Below are 14,817 nucleotides of genomic sequence, written 5' to 3' on the forward strand. Positions count from 1 at the left end.
TCCGCCCACGACAACGCGTTGAAGCCGCTCACTCAGGTAACTAGTGAACCATAGCTGGACAGTACCGCCGACCCCAATGTCGGATAGCTCCTGTGCCAAGATGGTGTGTTTGACACAGTCGAAAGCCTTCGACATATCCACGAATATCACACCTGTGAGTTTGCGCTCATACTTCGCTTTCAGCCAGCGATTGACAGCTAGCACAAGAGCGTCCTCCGTACTGTGGTTCTTCCTGTACGCGAGCTGCGAGTCAGGGAGAATACTGTGATCGGTCAGAAAGGATGTAAGCTGAGCTTTGACGATCTTCTCGAGGAGGCGAGAAACGACTGGTAGTAGAGAAATAGGTCGATACGCAGTAGGCTGACAAGGGTCAAGGCCGCCACCTTCGAATAGCGGCGACACATTAGCAATTTTAAACTGACGGGGAACACACCCCTGACATAACGAAGTACTGAAAATGATGCTGAGCGAGGGAGCCAGTATTGATGCCGAGTTTCTAAGGACAATACCCGGCAAGTCATCATGTCCAGTTGCTTTTGACGCGTCAACGGACTGGAGAAGGGCCGTAATGTCCTCCGTCGAAACAGGCGCAAATTCCGTGAATGCTGGTGCTTCACGTTCGGCTGGTGCGTTGGCGCACAGCGCGTCTGGTCGTCCAGGGTCATGTACAACTTCGCCAAAAGTTCGGGAGAGGATTCCAACAGGTACTTGTGGTGGGCTTGAACTTTTCGCTCGTCCAGTCACCACGTTTATCGTATTCCAGAGCTTCCGTCCATCCTTTCCGCCCGACTGTAGGCGAGCTTGAAAATACTGATCCCTTAGCCTCCGATCTAGCTTGCGCGCGGCTGCGCGGAGAGTGCGGTGTTGCTCTCGCAGGCGGACATCGTTTGGAGAGCGTGAAAGAAGTCGGTGGGCCTTGTTTCGTTGACGCACAGCAGATACAAGTTCAGGATACAACCATGGGCAAGGTCGGCGCCTCGGCTTACGAGGAGGTTGTAAGGGGGCGTGACGATCTAGAGCAGTAAAAACCTTTGCGTACCATTCGCTTATCATTGCATCAACATCATTCGACTTGCTGAAAATCTCAAGATTGCAGTCCTGCAAGTCAGCGTTAAAGTGCTCCCAGTTTATCCTCCACACTCGCCTCTTTCGAGATACGACTCGTTCGGACTGCCGGGTGGCGACGATAATGTTGGCCACAAATTCGTAGTGGTCGCTGATGTCACACTTGATGACCGTGCATGTTCCAACTAGAGAGTTAGGGGCGAGGAGCAGATTTATTAGGGTGGAAGTTGATGCCGTTACTCTTGTCGGTGTCCGGATGTGGTTTTCCAGATCAAACCGCTGGAGCATGGTGTGCATCCGGCTGTGTCCCGAGCACATGTCCACATTGAAGTCACCAATGGCGACCACGCGGTTGTTTCGTTTCTAGGTCTTGGCATACTGCAGCAGTAGTGGAAGGCGGAAGGTAGAACGTAGCGAGGGTGATGGGTTCACCGGATTCTGTCTTCAAGGTGAGTATCAGATTTTCGATTGTGTCACTCTCGAGTTCAGCGTGTCTAGAAACAGCCAGGGTATCTCGACTGTATACAGCTATACCGCCACCAGGTCTGTGCCCGCGATCGCGCCTAAAGAGTCTATAATGAGGTATATGAATGGATGAGTCAGAAATCGAACAATCAAGCCAAGTTTCAGCAATGCCGAAGATATCTACATTGTGGTTGTTTATGAAGTTTTGGATTTCTCCTAACTTCTTTCTAAGGCTGCATACATTCAGAAAAGCAAGTTTACAAGACTTCTGTCGACCGACAGTAGCTCTATGTAATTGTGGATTCATTTAATAGATCTATAAGGAAGAACTACATCTAGAAATTAATCCAAAACCTAAAACAAAAAATACACAGGCAGTTCAAGCATACTATTTCAAGGTGCAGTTAACTGCACCACTTCATGACGGCTCCTACCGCGGCCGTCGTCACCCTCACACTCTTCCTCCCAGTCCGACCCGGTACTATAGAAGTCGTCTGTCTTGGTGGTCGGGCAGACAGCCTTCGCGGACAAGTCGGCACTGGATGATGCGTCACTCCTGGCTCCTCGCTGACGCTTCCTCTCCATGGAGTGCTCCAGCGCACTAAAGCGGTTGGCGACAGAGGGAAAAGCGGAGGCGGTTTGTTGCAAGACTATTGGAGAAAAAGTAGAACACTTTCCACCGCTGCGACGTGCCAATCTTGCACCGGGGTAGGGACAGAAGATCCAGGAGCTGGAGTGGAAGTTACAGCTGCTTCAGTACCGGTTACATGTACTGCATTTGTATTGGACGCAAGGCTATTGTTGTGTTGCACGTGGTCGTTAGAAGATGCAGCCACAAAAGGTTTCCGGGGAGTTGTGTTGTCTCCTTTACCACCGGGTTCAGTTACGTGTCCCGCGGCAGGTGGGACTGGTACGGCGGTGTCATGGTGTTCTGAAGCTCGTACTGTCACTGCCTCAGGTACCTGGATGACGTCCTCCGTGCTTGGGCCCGCAGTAGCACTGGCCATACTCAGCGTAGATGTAGGTTGCTGTGCTTTTGTGCGTGTAGTGGGTATGCTAGATACACTGTCACCGTGCTGGGATGTGTTGGAGTTCACTTCAGAGTTCGAACCTACGCAATTCGTACGGGTACTCCCACGTTCGCAGGTCAACTGAGGTACAGAATCTGAAGGTTCAGAACTAGAGTTACTGTTAGTACGACTTGAACTTTCAGGCTCTCTGCCCGCCCTTACTTTACACTCTCGTGCTTCATGACCCGTTGTGCCACAGCGCCAGCACGTCTGGGTCTGCCCCCTGTGCCACACCCGCAACTTTCTCTTCCCAACGGTCACACACGACGGTACGGGTTTAGACAGTACGATATTGACGTACCTGATTCCTGTCTTGAAGGACGTGTTGTTGTTGTAGAACTTTATTTAACGTCGCACCACAAACAGGCGATTTCGCCTCCTTTGATACATGTGGACGACAGAAGGAATGAGAGAGAGGGGGGGGACAGAAGTATGGAGAGAGGAAGGGTAGAAATAAATAAGCAATCAACCTCAGGGCTACACCAAAGCAAAAATGGAATGGGAACATACTATATACAAAATAGCTTCATACATATATTGCAAAACACGTTTACTATTCTTCAGTCCGCTATACCACAGAAACACACTAGCCGAAAAGCATTTAAACGGAGCCATGATGCGCTTTTAGCAGGGCACAGAACTGAAGGTGGCTGGGCTCGGAACGGAGATCAGGCGGGAGCTGGTTCCACAAGACTGCGCCGATGATGCATGGTCGCTCGCGTGCCTTCGAAGCTGATCTTGCCGTGTGATGGCGGACCAATGAGAACATGTCCAGTCCACTACAATCAGTGACATTCCTAGCTAGGTCGGACGGTGCGTTGACCCCGTTGAACTTTTGCTACCTCGCAGTATGTGGCCCTACATGTAAGTGTTGTGCTCTGTCTATCCCCTACTTACTTAGCTACACGTATTCGCAATTCACTCTACGTACGCCGCGTGGCACAAACACCGGGCAATAACCTACCCCGTGGACGTGGCAGCCCGAGCGCGCGATCATTGGTAGGCTATAACTAGTATAAGGCAGCCGCGCGATAAAGCCAGCCTAGCGGGTATAGGTAAGCACGTGCTAGATGTGTTTGAGGGCAGCCTGCCTCCTTTCTAGGCAGCCTTTCGCCACGCTGATGTCAATTCGCTTACGCCGATAGCCCCTTCTACGACCAGATCAGAGTTGCAGGTCTAACATAATTATATAATGTAGAAGTCCTTTTCGAACCACTCACTTCCTTCCAAGAGGCCCTAAGTCCTGAAGCTGAATTTGATCAAGTGCGTCTTGACTTCACTTTTCAGCCATGGCATTGTTTGATCTGTCCAATATGGAGAACAGCACTTCATTCCACATGTCTAGTATCAGAAACGCTGGCCGGATAGCCCAGCCCCCGTCTACCATGTCAATGCCGCCCGTCATGAACATTGCTCCACCTTCCCAAGGCATTACTAGCTTAACGCCGATTACGGACAACAAGGGCACCTTCCTTCCGCCGCCATACCCGCTTGGTTCCGCACCGGAGCTGCCCTCCCCGTCCAATGGCGATGCTGAGACGCCCATTAGTGCCGACGCCGCCAGGAATGGGTTTCAACTAGCTGGTGAGGCATCGCTTTGACTTCTGTTTCCGTGTTTCGTCTCTAGTTGTTTAGATGCAAACTACTAGTACTTTGCCTTCTGTAGGCGAGCACTACCAGCTGCACCGATGCATGGTTCACTCTGTCGGTATTATTGGTGGTGATGTTGTTGTTGTGGTAACGAACTATATGTTCAAACATGAGATATTGCCAAGCGGAAGGTGATAAAATCATGAGATTGAATTTAACAGGTTTTTCTGTAGCAGAAACGCTTATCCGATTTTTTGATTTCATGTTTTTCCCTCTTAATTCTCTGTGTCCAGCAGCTTCCCCTCCTGTCAATGCCACAGAAACTCCCCTGGCAACGCCAGTCACACCCGGAACTGATGTCAAGGTGGAGGGTGGACAGAGCCATTCGACTGCATCCACTCCCACAGAGGATGGACCCAATGGCGATGCGGGTAACATGAAAAAGCGGAAACAAAGAGCTGTGTTCACACGCCAACAAGTCATCGAGTTGGAGCGACGCTTCAGAGTCAATCCATATGTATCCGCACCGGAGCGACAGGAATTGTCAGCCATACTGAGACTGACTGAGACCCAGATCAAGGTCTGGTTCCAGAATCGACGATACAAGTGGAAGCGAATCTCCACGGAGGCTGCAGCCAATGGTCAGCACATTGCCCCTACAACAGGAATGGGCGGATCAGCTGCTCTTGCCAACCCGTATCATGGACAACCGCTGGTGCCCCGGCCAGTTGCACCATATGGACTAAATCCTATGTTCTATGGGGACCAGTTCAGCCAGGCGCAACTGCAAGCAGCACAAGCTGCTGTAGCTCAAGGACAGACTGGCGTCTCTATGGCAGGAGCAATCCCGCAAATGCAAATGCCAGAACAGCAGCTAATGCAGTTCCAGGCATCAGCTATGGCTGCCGCTAGCGGCGCTCCACCCTCTACCACAATGCAGCAACAGCAGCAGGCCATGCAGATGCAAGCTCCAAGAACGCCTGGTGCACCACCACCCATGCAAGGTCCCTCTTGGTACTCTGCTCCGTACTACTAGCGTCGCAGCAGTACATCACTACATGTAAGAAAAGAAAAGTACTAGAAGTAGTTATGCTGAAATAGAATCTGGGCATCAAGTCTCTGGCACTGCGTCACTATGTGTCAGTTACGAAGGTACTTGTCATGTTGTCTGTCTCGTCCATATGTACAGTCGGTAGTAACTAACTTTCTGCAACACAAACTAAAACGGTGCAATAGCTGCTGTAGTACAAAACACAAATTTTGTTACGTTAGAAGTATTGCCATGGAGATACACGATGGCAGGTCTTGTGCAGTCCTTATTTTTTCAAATTCAAAGCTGTATACAATTGTTGATTATGGAATACTTCATCGCTTTCTTGCTGCATAGCCAGGCATCCAATGGCTGTGTATATTCTTGGTGCTCTCTGATTTCTTAGCCGTTGAAGTAGTATTAATTTATCCTTCTTGTTCAAGTCAGTCTACATAATGTGTGCCTTGATGTACATAATGATTGTTTGTCTTGATTTACATGCTGTTGAAAAGCTTTACAAACCCCTACGCTGCTTTCATGATCATTTCCTTTGAGCCCAAAGTGGAAAAGATTCTAAATATAAATCAATTTGGTTATTGTGCCTGGCGGCCAGTGAAGACTGGATGAGATTATGCTTCACTGGCGCTCGTAAGCTTGGTTACATTCTCAATACTGGGAGCGCGGGGGATGGGTTAGCGAGACCAGCACCCTACAATTTTGAGTACCTATTCCAAAAAATCTTGTGACTTTTAATAAGTCACCCTCCTATGGCAGAATGATACAGGTCTAAAAACAATGTACGCCTAGCCTTTATTTGCAATATGTACACACATGCAAGCATAGGTAAGCTATTTTTTGTACATCGAAGTAGATGGACATTTACTGAAGCTGCCTCGTAGAGGGTGAGAAATGGATTGCATAACTAGCGAAGAGAGCCAGGGAATACACACCCAGGAGCCTATAGACCCAGGGAATACACACCCGAGATAGGCTCCGGCGGATTATGCTCGCGATATGGAATTATGCTTTCATGGATTCTCGCAATATGCTCACAAAATCCTCATAATTATTATACTTGGGCACGCGGGGATACATATTCACTTTGTTGTACTTCAAAAACTTATGGAGCCTCAAAGTTCGGAAAATTAGGCCTTTTTCGTACTTGAAAGTAACCATAAGTACAACAAAATGTTACATGAGTATCCCGATATCAAGGTGTCCATGCATGCTAGAGATCAACATGGAAAAGAGAAAACATCACTTCTTCTATTCATTCGTTGACTTCGTTTGTAAAAAGATTTTTCATTGCCAAATTAGTTCGAGTTACCTTTGAAAATTATCATGTTCAACAACTGTCTTCGTAATCGTCATACTCGTCCCACCGATCTCACCCTCACCCTGCGAATAATCAGCTCATCTCTCCCGTAGCTCCACCTCTTCTTCCATTATGACCGAACATCAACTATACCTCAATTTTTTTACCCTAGAACTACTGGAGGCATCATATGACTCCACCTGACTTAAACATACCTACTTGGTGTAGGTATGTTTAATGATGTGTTGCAGATCTGGTTGTCTCACGAGTAGACATGCGGCATTGCGGTGCGGCTGCTGATGGTGGCAGAATGGCTTTCACCATTTCCGGACCCTCCACAAAGTGCAGCTTGTACAGAAAGCTTTGATTTTGTGTTTCTCATTTTGTTGCAATCACTACTTATCCATGCCGGTTCCTTTTTTTCTTCTCCTCCCCTTCTCCCTTCCTTGCCGTGGTTGGCTAAAATAGTGGTTGGACTTCGGCGATGATTTGTAAGAACGGGTTCGCTCCCCACACCGGAGCTCGCGCTATTCCGCCGACTTGACTTGACACATGACTGACTCACGACTGCCATCCAGAGAACACGAGAACTCCATCGAACTTTCGACTCCGCAAACCTGCAAGAAAGCACCACTCCTGATGTATATGGCATACTTCCGTATATGGTGCAGCTCCCTCACCCCGTACCGTATGCACCCGCCTAGAGCTCCTGCTTCCATATGCGCTTGTACACACTTTCCTTGGTGTTCGTACACACTTCCCTTTTGTGTTCGCACACTGCTTGGAATGTTGTTCTTCGCTTGTTGTCCTCCTGGCTAGTTGTGAATAAACTCTATCTGACACCACATGGCGCAGTGAACATTTCGTCCTGTAGTTTCCATTCTGTCCACACCAACCTAGTTTGTAGTGTCTTACCTGGCCCAGTAGCAGTGTAGCACTCCGTTGGATTTGGATTAGATTACCCTGCAGTTAGTTTGTTAGTTCGTTTTAGATTAGAGTGTTGTTCAATTTATTTCGTAGGACGTAGTCGTGTGAGCTGTCACAACGAGCATTTGTGATCAGCATGGCGAGCAGCGATCCCGCAGCACCTTCTGGTAATGGAGTGCCTGACGTCGCCACGCTCCTGCAGCTCCTGACAACTCAGGCACAGGCGTCTGCACTGCGAGATCAACAGTTTCAGACCCTGATGGAAAGGATGTCCAACCAGACCAGTACTAGTTCTACAACCCCACCTGCACCCAAGTCTGTGTCCGCAGAACGACCAGTATTGTTATCTACTGCCACAATGGCAGAATTTACCGCTTGGGAGGAGGCCTGGCGTGACTATGCGCAATGCCAATGTCTCGCCAGCCACGACCGCCATACACGTATGTCAGCGTTCCGCCAGGCCCTAGATGAGGACCTGCGCCGTTTCATTCGAGAAGGCATTATCGCCTTCCCGGAAGACGCTGACATTGCTTATGCCATCCCGGTCCTCCAGCAGTACATCCGGCGGCAGACGAACCCGCTGCTCGACCGAATCGAATTTTACAAGAGACGGCAGCAGCGTGGGGAATCATTTGACTCCTTTTATATGGCCCTCCGTGAACTGTTTCACGCGTGTGACTTTTCTGGGTGTTCAGTATGTCATAACTGCAACCAGGCGATGTGCAACCCCTGCAAGGCAGGCCTGTTGAAATTCAACAACGACATACTACGTGACCGCATTGTGACAGGCGTATTTGAGGACGACGTGCGTCACAAGCTGCTGGCCCTCCAGAACTTGGATCTGGAGGCAACCGTGAAGCTCTGCCGTGCTGAGGAAGCAGCCTGCCAAACTTCCTCTGGCATTCCCTCCAGTGGTCACGTGCACGCAGCTAAGAAATCATCTTATAAACAGCAGAAGGAGAGCCGGCCCGCACCCGTGAAGTCTACACCAGACAAGCCCGCAGGTGACAAGTGTCCCAGCTGTGGTCGCAGTCCCCACACCAAAGGCACATGTCCTGCGAAGTCACGCAAATGTAACGGATGTCAACGTGTCGGACATTTCCAGTCCATGTGCCCGCACAAAGGCAAACCAACAGCATCCGGCAAAGTCGGCCAACTTAAGTTGCAACGTGCCTCTGTTCGACATGGTCTAGAACTCAGTGTCCACACGCAGCTCAACACAGAACCGACCGCCGAAGCCATGACATGGATTCCAGACACCGGCAGCGATGTTGACGCCATTGGGCCAGCACATCTTTCCCAGCTAGGTGGCTTCCCTGAGAACCTTGCCGTCGATTCCGACACTGTTTCAGCAGCAAACGGCACCTCTCTGGTTAGCCTGGGAAAGATTTCTGCCACGCTCTCCATTGGCTCAGCCCAGCACACCACGGTACTTCATGTTTATGAAGACCTCGATGAGGCGTTGCTGTCATGCCAATCTCTCCGTGCTCTTGGCATTCTCCCTGAGTCCTGGCCGCGGATCTCCCGTGTGAAGTCCGAACCCAGTAGTGCAGATATTGCTGATGTTAAGGCTCAGCTGATGCAAGAGTTTGCTGATGTATTCGACGACTCCCAATTGAAGCCCATGGCTGGTCCTCCCATGGAGATAAAGCTTCAATCTGACGCCACACCAACTCGTGTTAATGGTGCCCGCGCAATCCCATTCGCATTCCGAGACCAGATAAAATCTCAACTGGACGATATGGTGATCAATGGAATTATTGAGCCAGTCACTGAACCGTCAGACTGGTGCCACCCGATCGTCATCGCAGATAAGAAGTCTTCTAACGAGAAGCGCCTCACCGTTGATTTGCGTAAACTCAACGACCAAGTCTGCCGACCAACACACCCAGCTCGTACTCAGCGTGACGCCGTGACAGCTATTGGTAAAGCCCGTTTCTTCACCACACTCGACGCTCGTCATGGGTACTGGCAAATACCCCTGTCCGACGACTCGAAGCCGCTCACGACATTCATCACGCCCTGGGGTCGGTATCGCTATTGCCGCAACCCTCAAGGTCTGTCCTCAGCAGGTGACGAATTCAACTGCCGCACAGACGCAGCATTTGACCGCCTCGCTAACTTCGTCAAAGTCGTTGATGACGGCCTAGTACATGACGTCGATTTTCAAGACCACGTCACCCACGTTCGTGACGTCCTTCACCGTGCCCGTGAGCATCACATTACGCTCAGCCCACACAAGTTTGTATTCGGTGCTAGTGAAGTACAGTTCTGCGGATTCGTTATCAACGCTGATGGTTATGCCGTTGATGGTGGCAAGACATCTGCCATTCGCCAGTTCGAAGTGCCCTGCAACCGCACTGACCTCCGCTCGTTCTTCGGTTTGGTCAACCAATGCAGCGACTTCACACCACGCATTGCTGAACTAAGTGAGCCGCTTCGCCCACTCCTGAAAACCAGCAATGAGTTCGCCTGGGATCAGCAGCACACCATAGCATTCGAAGCCGTCAAAGCCATCCTGACTGAGTCACCAGTGTTAGCTTTCTTCCAACCTGGCAAGCCTCTCCGTCTCGAGACTGATGCACCTGTGAAGAATGGCCTCGGATTTGCCCTATGGCAACAGCATGATGACCAGAAATGGCACCTCATCCAGTGTGGAAGTCGTTTCTTATCTGACGCTGAAACAAGGTACGCTGTAATCGAGCTCGAGTGCCTCGCAGTCGTCTGGGCAGTGCACAAGTGCCGCTTGTATCTATCTGGTGCACAGTTCTCACTAATCACCGACCATCGTCCGCTTGTACCGATTATCAACAGCTACACCCTTGACCAGATTGAGAACTCTCGTCTACTCCGATTGATCATGAAACTTCGTCCGTATCAAGTGAAAGCATCGTGGCGTAAGGGTTCAGAGCACGTATTCGCAGACGCCCTCTCACGACATCCTGTATCAATCCCGACTAGTGATGATGAACTTGGAGAAGATCCAGCACTGTCCTGCCGCAGTATCCGCATCTGTCTACTCCAAGATGGTCCCCAGAGTCTCCAGTTCGCTAAGCTCCGTGCCGCAGCAGCATCTGATCCTGACTACCAGATGCTACTCGGGTATATCCAGAACGGATTTCCCTCAGCACAAAAGCAGCTGCCCGAGCCCCTTCGTGCGTATTGGAACGTGCGTGAACATTTGTCCACCGACAATGGCATAGTCCTGAAAGGTCTACGCATAGTCGTCCCAGCCTCTCTGCGTGCGTCAACGCTGATCGACCTTCACGCAGCCCACCAAGGTCTGACCCGTACCAAACGACGTGCTCGTCAGACCGTGTATTGGCCCGGAATGAACAGTGAGTTAGACACGCTAGTCCGCAGCTGTGATGCATGCCGTGAATTTCAGCCGTCTCAGTCTGCCGAACCGCCCATTTCTGACCGCAAGCCCACTTTGCCATTCGAAAGTGTTAGTGCTGACCTTTTCAGTTGCCAAGGTTGCGAGTATTTGGTATTCGTCGACCGCTTAACCGGATGGCCATGCATAGCCAAGCTTGGTCACTCAGCCACGTCAGCTGACGTCATTCGTCATTTCCGCAGGTGGTTCCCAGATGTAGGCGTACCACAGGTCATTTCAACGGACGGCGGTCCTCAGTTTGCGTCTCACAGATTTGCTGAATTTTGCGAGCGCTGGGGAATCCGTCATATCAAGTCGTCCCCTCACTACCCACAGTCGAACGGACATGCGGAAGCAGCCGTAAAGGCAATGAAGTACCTGGTGGAAAAGACTACCAATGACGGTAATCTAGACACCGATGCTTTCCAGCGTGGCCTTCTCGAGTGGCGCAATACTCCTGGCACTTCGGGAAAGAGTCCTGCCCAGTTACTGTATGGTCGCCCACTCGTCTCCTTCGTTCTCGCCCAATGGAGCCAGTTCGACTCCCACTGGCAAGACACCGCATCTGACATGGATGATGTTGATCGAGTAGACCAGCCTCCCAGTCAGCCTCACCGAGAGCTTCCCCACTTGTCTATCGGGACGCACGTTGACATTCAGCACCCGAAGACAAAACGGTGGTCTTCCCGCGGCGTTGTCGTGGCTATCGGTGACCACCGCGACTACTACGTCAAGCTACCGAGTGGACGCGTATATTGGCGCAACCGTCGCTACCTCCGCCCGTACCGTCCTCCTACTCCAGCTTCAACAGCCATGCCTACATCGTCTCCCGCACCCGACGCTGCACCACAAGCAGTCCCTGTGACTCAGTCGTCGCCACAGTCAACTGTTCAGGTACCACCTCGAACAAGCCAACGTCCCCGGCGACAGAATGTCCCCTTTAACATTATTTCAACGCGTGGACAATCGTACAATTAACACTCGCTCTGTTCAGTTGTTGATGTCCATTGTACCTATTCAATTGTCATTCCCATTGTTTCGCAGTTGAAAACCTTCATGTATATAATTTTTGCAATTATCCCTTTTACAAGTCTGTTGGAAGTTGCTGCTGCTCCGCGACATGTCATTTGCTACGCACATGCAATTTTCACATTATTTTTTGTTGATTAGATAAACACTTGTACGTTTTTATCTTAGGAGGGGCATGATGTATATGGCATACTTCCGTATATGGTGCAGCTCCCTCACCCCGTACCGTATGCACCCGCCTAGAGCTCCTGCTTCCATATGCGCTTGTACACACTTTCCTTGGTGTTCGTACACACTTCCCTTTTGTGTTCGCACACTGCTTGGAATGTTGTTCTTCGCTTGTTGTCCTCCTGGCTAGTTGTGAATAAACTCTATCTGACACCACAACTCCCTGCTCAATACACAGTGTTTCGGGGAATTCACCCCTCATCAGTTGAGCTTGAGTAGGCTGAAGAAGTCAAGTCGGCGGAATAGCGCGAGCCCCAGTGTGGGGAGAGAACCCTTTCTTATGAATAGGCCTTGACGGATTATGCTAGCATAATTTCCCGCGTAATTCCTACCAAAATCGAATAATCGCATAATTCGAGGCAAATTGTATACGAATCGCATAAATTGGAATAATCCGCCTGTTCGCATCAAATTCCATACAGTTAGTTGTACCAAGAGTACATAACCCCCCAGAGTGTGCAACTCCCACATACCCTGTTGTCCCGACAGAATTTCAAGTTGACGTCATTATTTATGACGCAATGCTCCTTGCAGCAGTGATTTACAACATGTGTACGGGTGTCAACGCATCACACGTTTTTCTTTGCAATAATTTGTACAGGATCGATCGGCTTCGGTCAACCACAGGTTCCGGATTCGTCTGATAATCCGTGTACAGTGCGCATTGCATCATCAAAATGACGTCAACTTGAAATTCTGTCGGGACAGCACCCATAGTGGAGTTGCACACTCTGGGGGGTTATGTACTCTTGGTTGTACATGTTCTACAGGTACAAGTAAAAGTAGATGCACCAGGAAGTCGTAGGTTTACGACTCCCTTGATAACATGTCCAGTCCGCTACAATCAGTGACGGTCGAAGCTAGGTCGGACGGTGAGTTGACCCCGGTGAACTTTTGCTACTACAGTACAACGCCCTTTACAAAAAAATTCCCCTGTTATTTTGCACATAACCATCATATACATGTACATTAGCAGCATATGTGAGCATACATATGCGGCATAGTATGATAACTTTTAGCATAAAAATAGCATAATTCTGCAATTTTTTCAGCAATGCGAAAAGCATAATTTCACGAAAATATTAGCATAATCCGTCAAGGCCTACTTATGAAGGGGAAGTTAAGACTAAAATCAATTTTTCACCAGTTGTAGTCTTCGGGGTGCTGAGTCGAATGGTCTTGCTCCGAGGAAGTTGAGACGCTCCCTTCCTTCTTCATTCCCAATCGAACTCGCGCTCTTGCAACGAAACTAGGTGACTGCGCCCTACTAGATGGGGGTTTGTATGCAAAAAGTCACTAAAAGCGCCATATCGTTCTTATAAAAGCACCGATGACCGCGATTGGCCCATATTTTGTAGACTTTTGGACGCTGAGTCGACTGGTTTTGGTCCGAAAAGGCTGCGATGTAGCGTTCGGGCCTTATTCCAATCGAACATGGCTGAACAAGCGGTCACGTGCTTCTGCGTACACCAGTCACCAGGTCACCGTGCCTGCAGGCTACAACTAACTTACAGCATGTTTGGGTGAGTTTCTGTCCCTTGAGTTGAACCTTTGAACCTTTGAGTTGAACCTTGGTGTGAAAGTAACTACTGCAAAAGCAGAACTTTTCGGTATTCTCCAAAATCGGCGGTTCGGTAGAGGGAAATTTTCGGTAAAACCCGTTTTCCAGTATACATGTACTACATGTAGTAGTACATTGAAGGATGTAGCGCAGCAAGATGATGACGATGATGTTGGTGACAAAAGCGACACAGAGGATGGAGTGGTCGCTACCGCCATCTCTGGTAAGCAGGCAGTTCAGCACATTGACGGACTCAAGAAGTATGCCTTGCAGAGAGGCCTTGACAACATACTGGATCTGGTCACACAGGCGACTGACATTATTTACAAGGAGGAGATGCGTCGCAAGTCCGAACTTGAGCAGGGAAGCCTTGACAGCTGGCTGAACATGTAAAAGATTAGCCCTGGTATGGGCACTATTCTTGGGTTTGTGCACCCCTATATTCTATTGAATATCCAATAAAATAATATTAAAAATTACAATAATTATACTCGTCGATTTAAGTACATGGAAGCATATATGCATGCCCGGTATTTTATTTATTTATTTATTTCACTCAACTCGTGGTTCATGACCAATTGGCACGCAAAGTGCGAGAGAGGGGTGATAGCCAACCACGGCAAGAAAAGAAAAGAAAGGAATATAGAAAAAGAGAAGAAAGAAGGATAGACAAGAATCCAGCAATGAGATCCTATCGTACTACATTATGCGATCGGAGTGCATTTTTAAAGCTGGAAAGACATTTTGATGTCTTAACATGCTGGGGAAGTTGCAGCCAAAGGCTGTAGGACAAAAACAGAGGAGAGTTGGTAAATGCGGCTGAATTAGCACAGGGAAGTGAGAGACTATTACGAGTGGACCGGGACAGAGAAAACCAATTGAATACGGAGAGATGAATGGGAATTTTACCTAGGCGAATTCTGTGGATCAAAACGCAAAGCTGCTGTTTGCGATTATCTTGCAGTGGCTGAGTATTGCTGATACAATAGAGCTCAAGACTAGGAAATAAACGCTGCTTGTTAAACAATATTTTAAGAAGAGATTTATGTTGGATTTCAAGTTTGTTCACAAGATGTTGACTTAGACTACACCAAGACTGACATGCATACTGGAAAATAGGTAATAGATACGAGCGATAAAACATAGAACGGCATGTATTTG

At 49.2% G+C, this 14,817-nt stretch overlaps 2 protein-coding genes across 3 annotated transcripts; both read left to right on the forward strand.

The window, feature by feature from the left end:
- Positions 1-3,839: 3,839 nt before the first annotated feature.
- Positions 3,840-5,804, forward strand: LOC135804856 (homeobox protein Nkx-2.2-like). 2 transcript variants are annotated; one of them, XM_065318825.1, is made up of 2 exons: positions 3,840-4,184; positions 4,484-5,804. In XM_065318825.1, the coding sequence occupies exons 1-2, from the start codon at positions 3,890-3,892 to the stop codon at positions 5,224-5,226; spliced, it is 1,038 nt and encodes a 345-aa protein (XP_065174897.1). In that variant the 5' UTR covers positions 3,840-3,889; the 3' UTR covers positions 5,227-5,804. The 2 variants fall into 2 exon arrangements, with proteins under 2 accessions (XP_065174897.1, XP_065174898.1); XM_065318826.1 differs by having other exon boundaries at positions 4,487-5,804.
- Positions 5,805-7,598: 1,794 nt separating this feature from the next.
- LOC135806425 (uncharacterized protein K02A2.6-like) lies at positions 7,599-11,816 on the forward strand. The gene has a single exon (XM_065320607.1). The coding sequence runs from the start codon at positions 7,599-7,601 to the stop codon at positions 11,814-11,816; it is 4,218 nt and encodes a 1,405-aa protein (XP_065176679.1).
- Positions 11,817-14,817: the final 3,001 nt, after the last annotated feature.

Source organism: Sycon ciliatum, chromosome 1 (assembly GCF_964019385.1).
Source record: "Sycon ciliatum chromosome 1, ocSycCili1.1, whole genome shotgun sequence".
Taxonomy (NCBI): Eukaryota; Metazoa; Porifera; class Calcarea; order Leucosolenida; family Sycettidae; genus Sycon; species Sycon ciliatum.

Bases quoted from the DNA above. Each gene is read 5' to 3' on its own strand.
- LOC135804856 (XM_065318825.1), top strand. From the start codon at position 3,890: ATGGCATTGTTTGATCTGTCCAATATGGAGAACAGCACTTCATTCCAC. The intron at 4,185-4,483 runs GTGAGGCATCGC...CTCTGTGTCCAG, and splicing joins GAATGGGTTTCAACTAGCTG to CAGCTTCCCCTCCTGTCAAT.
- LOC135806425 (XM_065320607.1), top strand. From the start codon at position 7,599: ATGGCGAGCAGCGATCCCGCAGCACCTTCTGGTAATGGAGTGCCTGAC.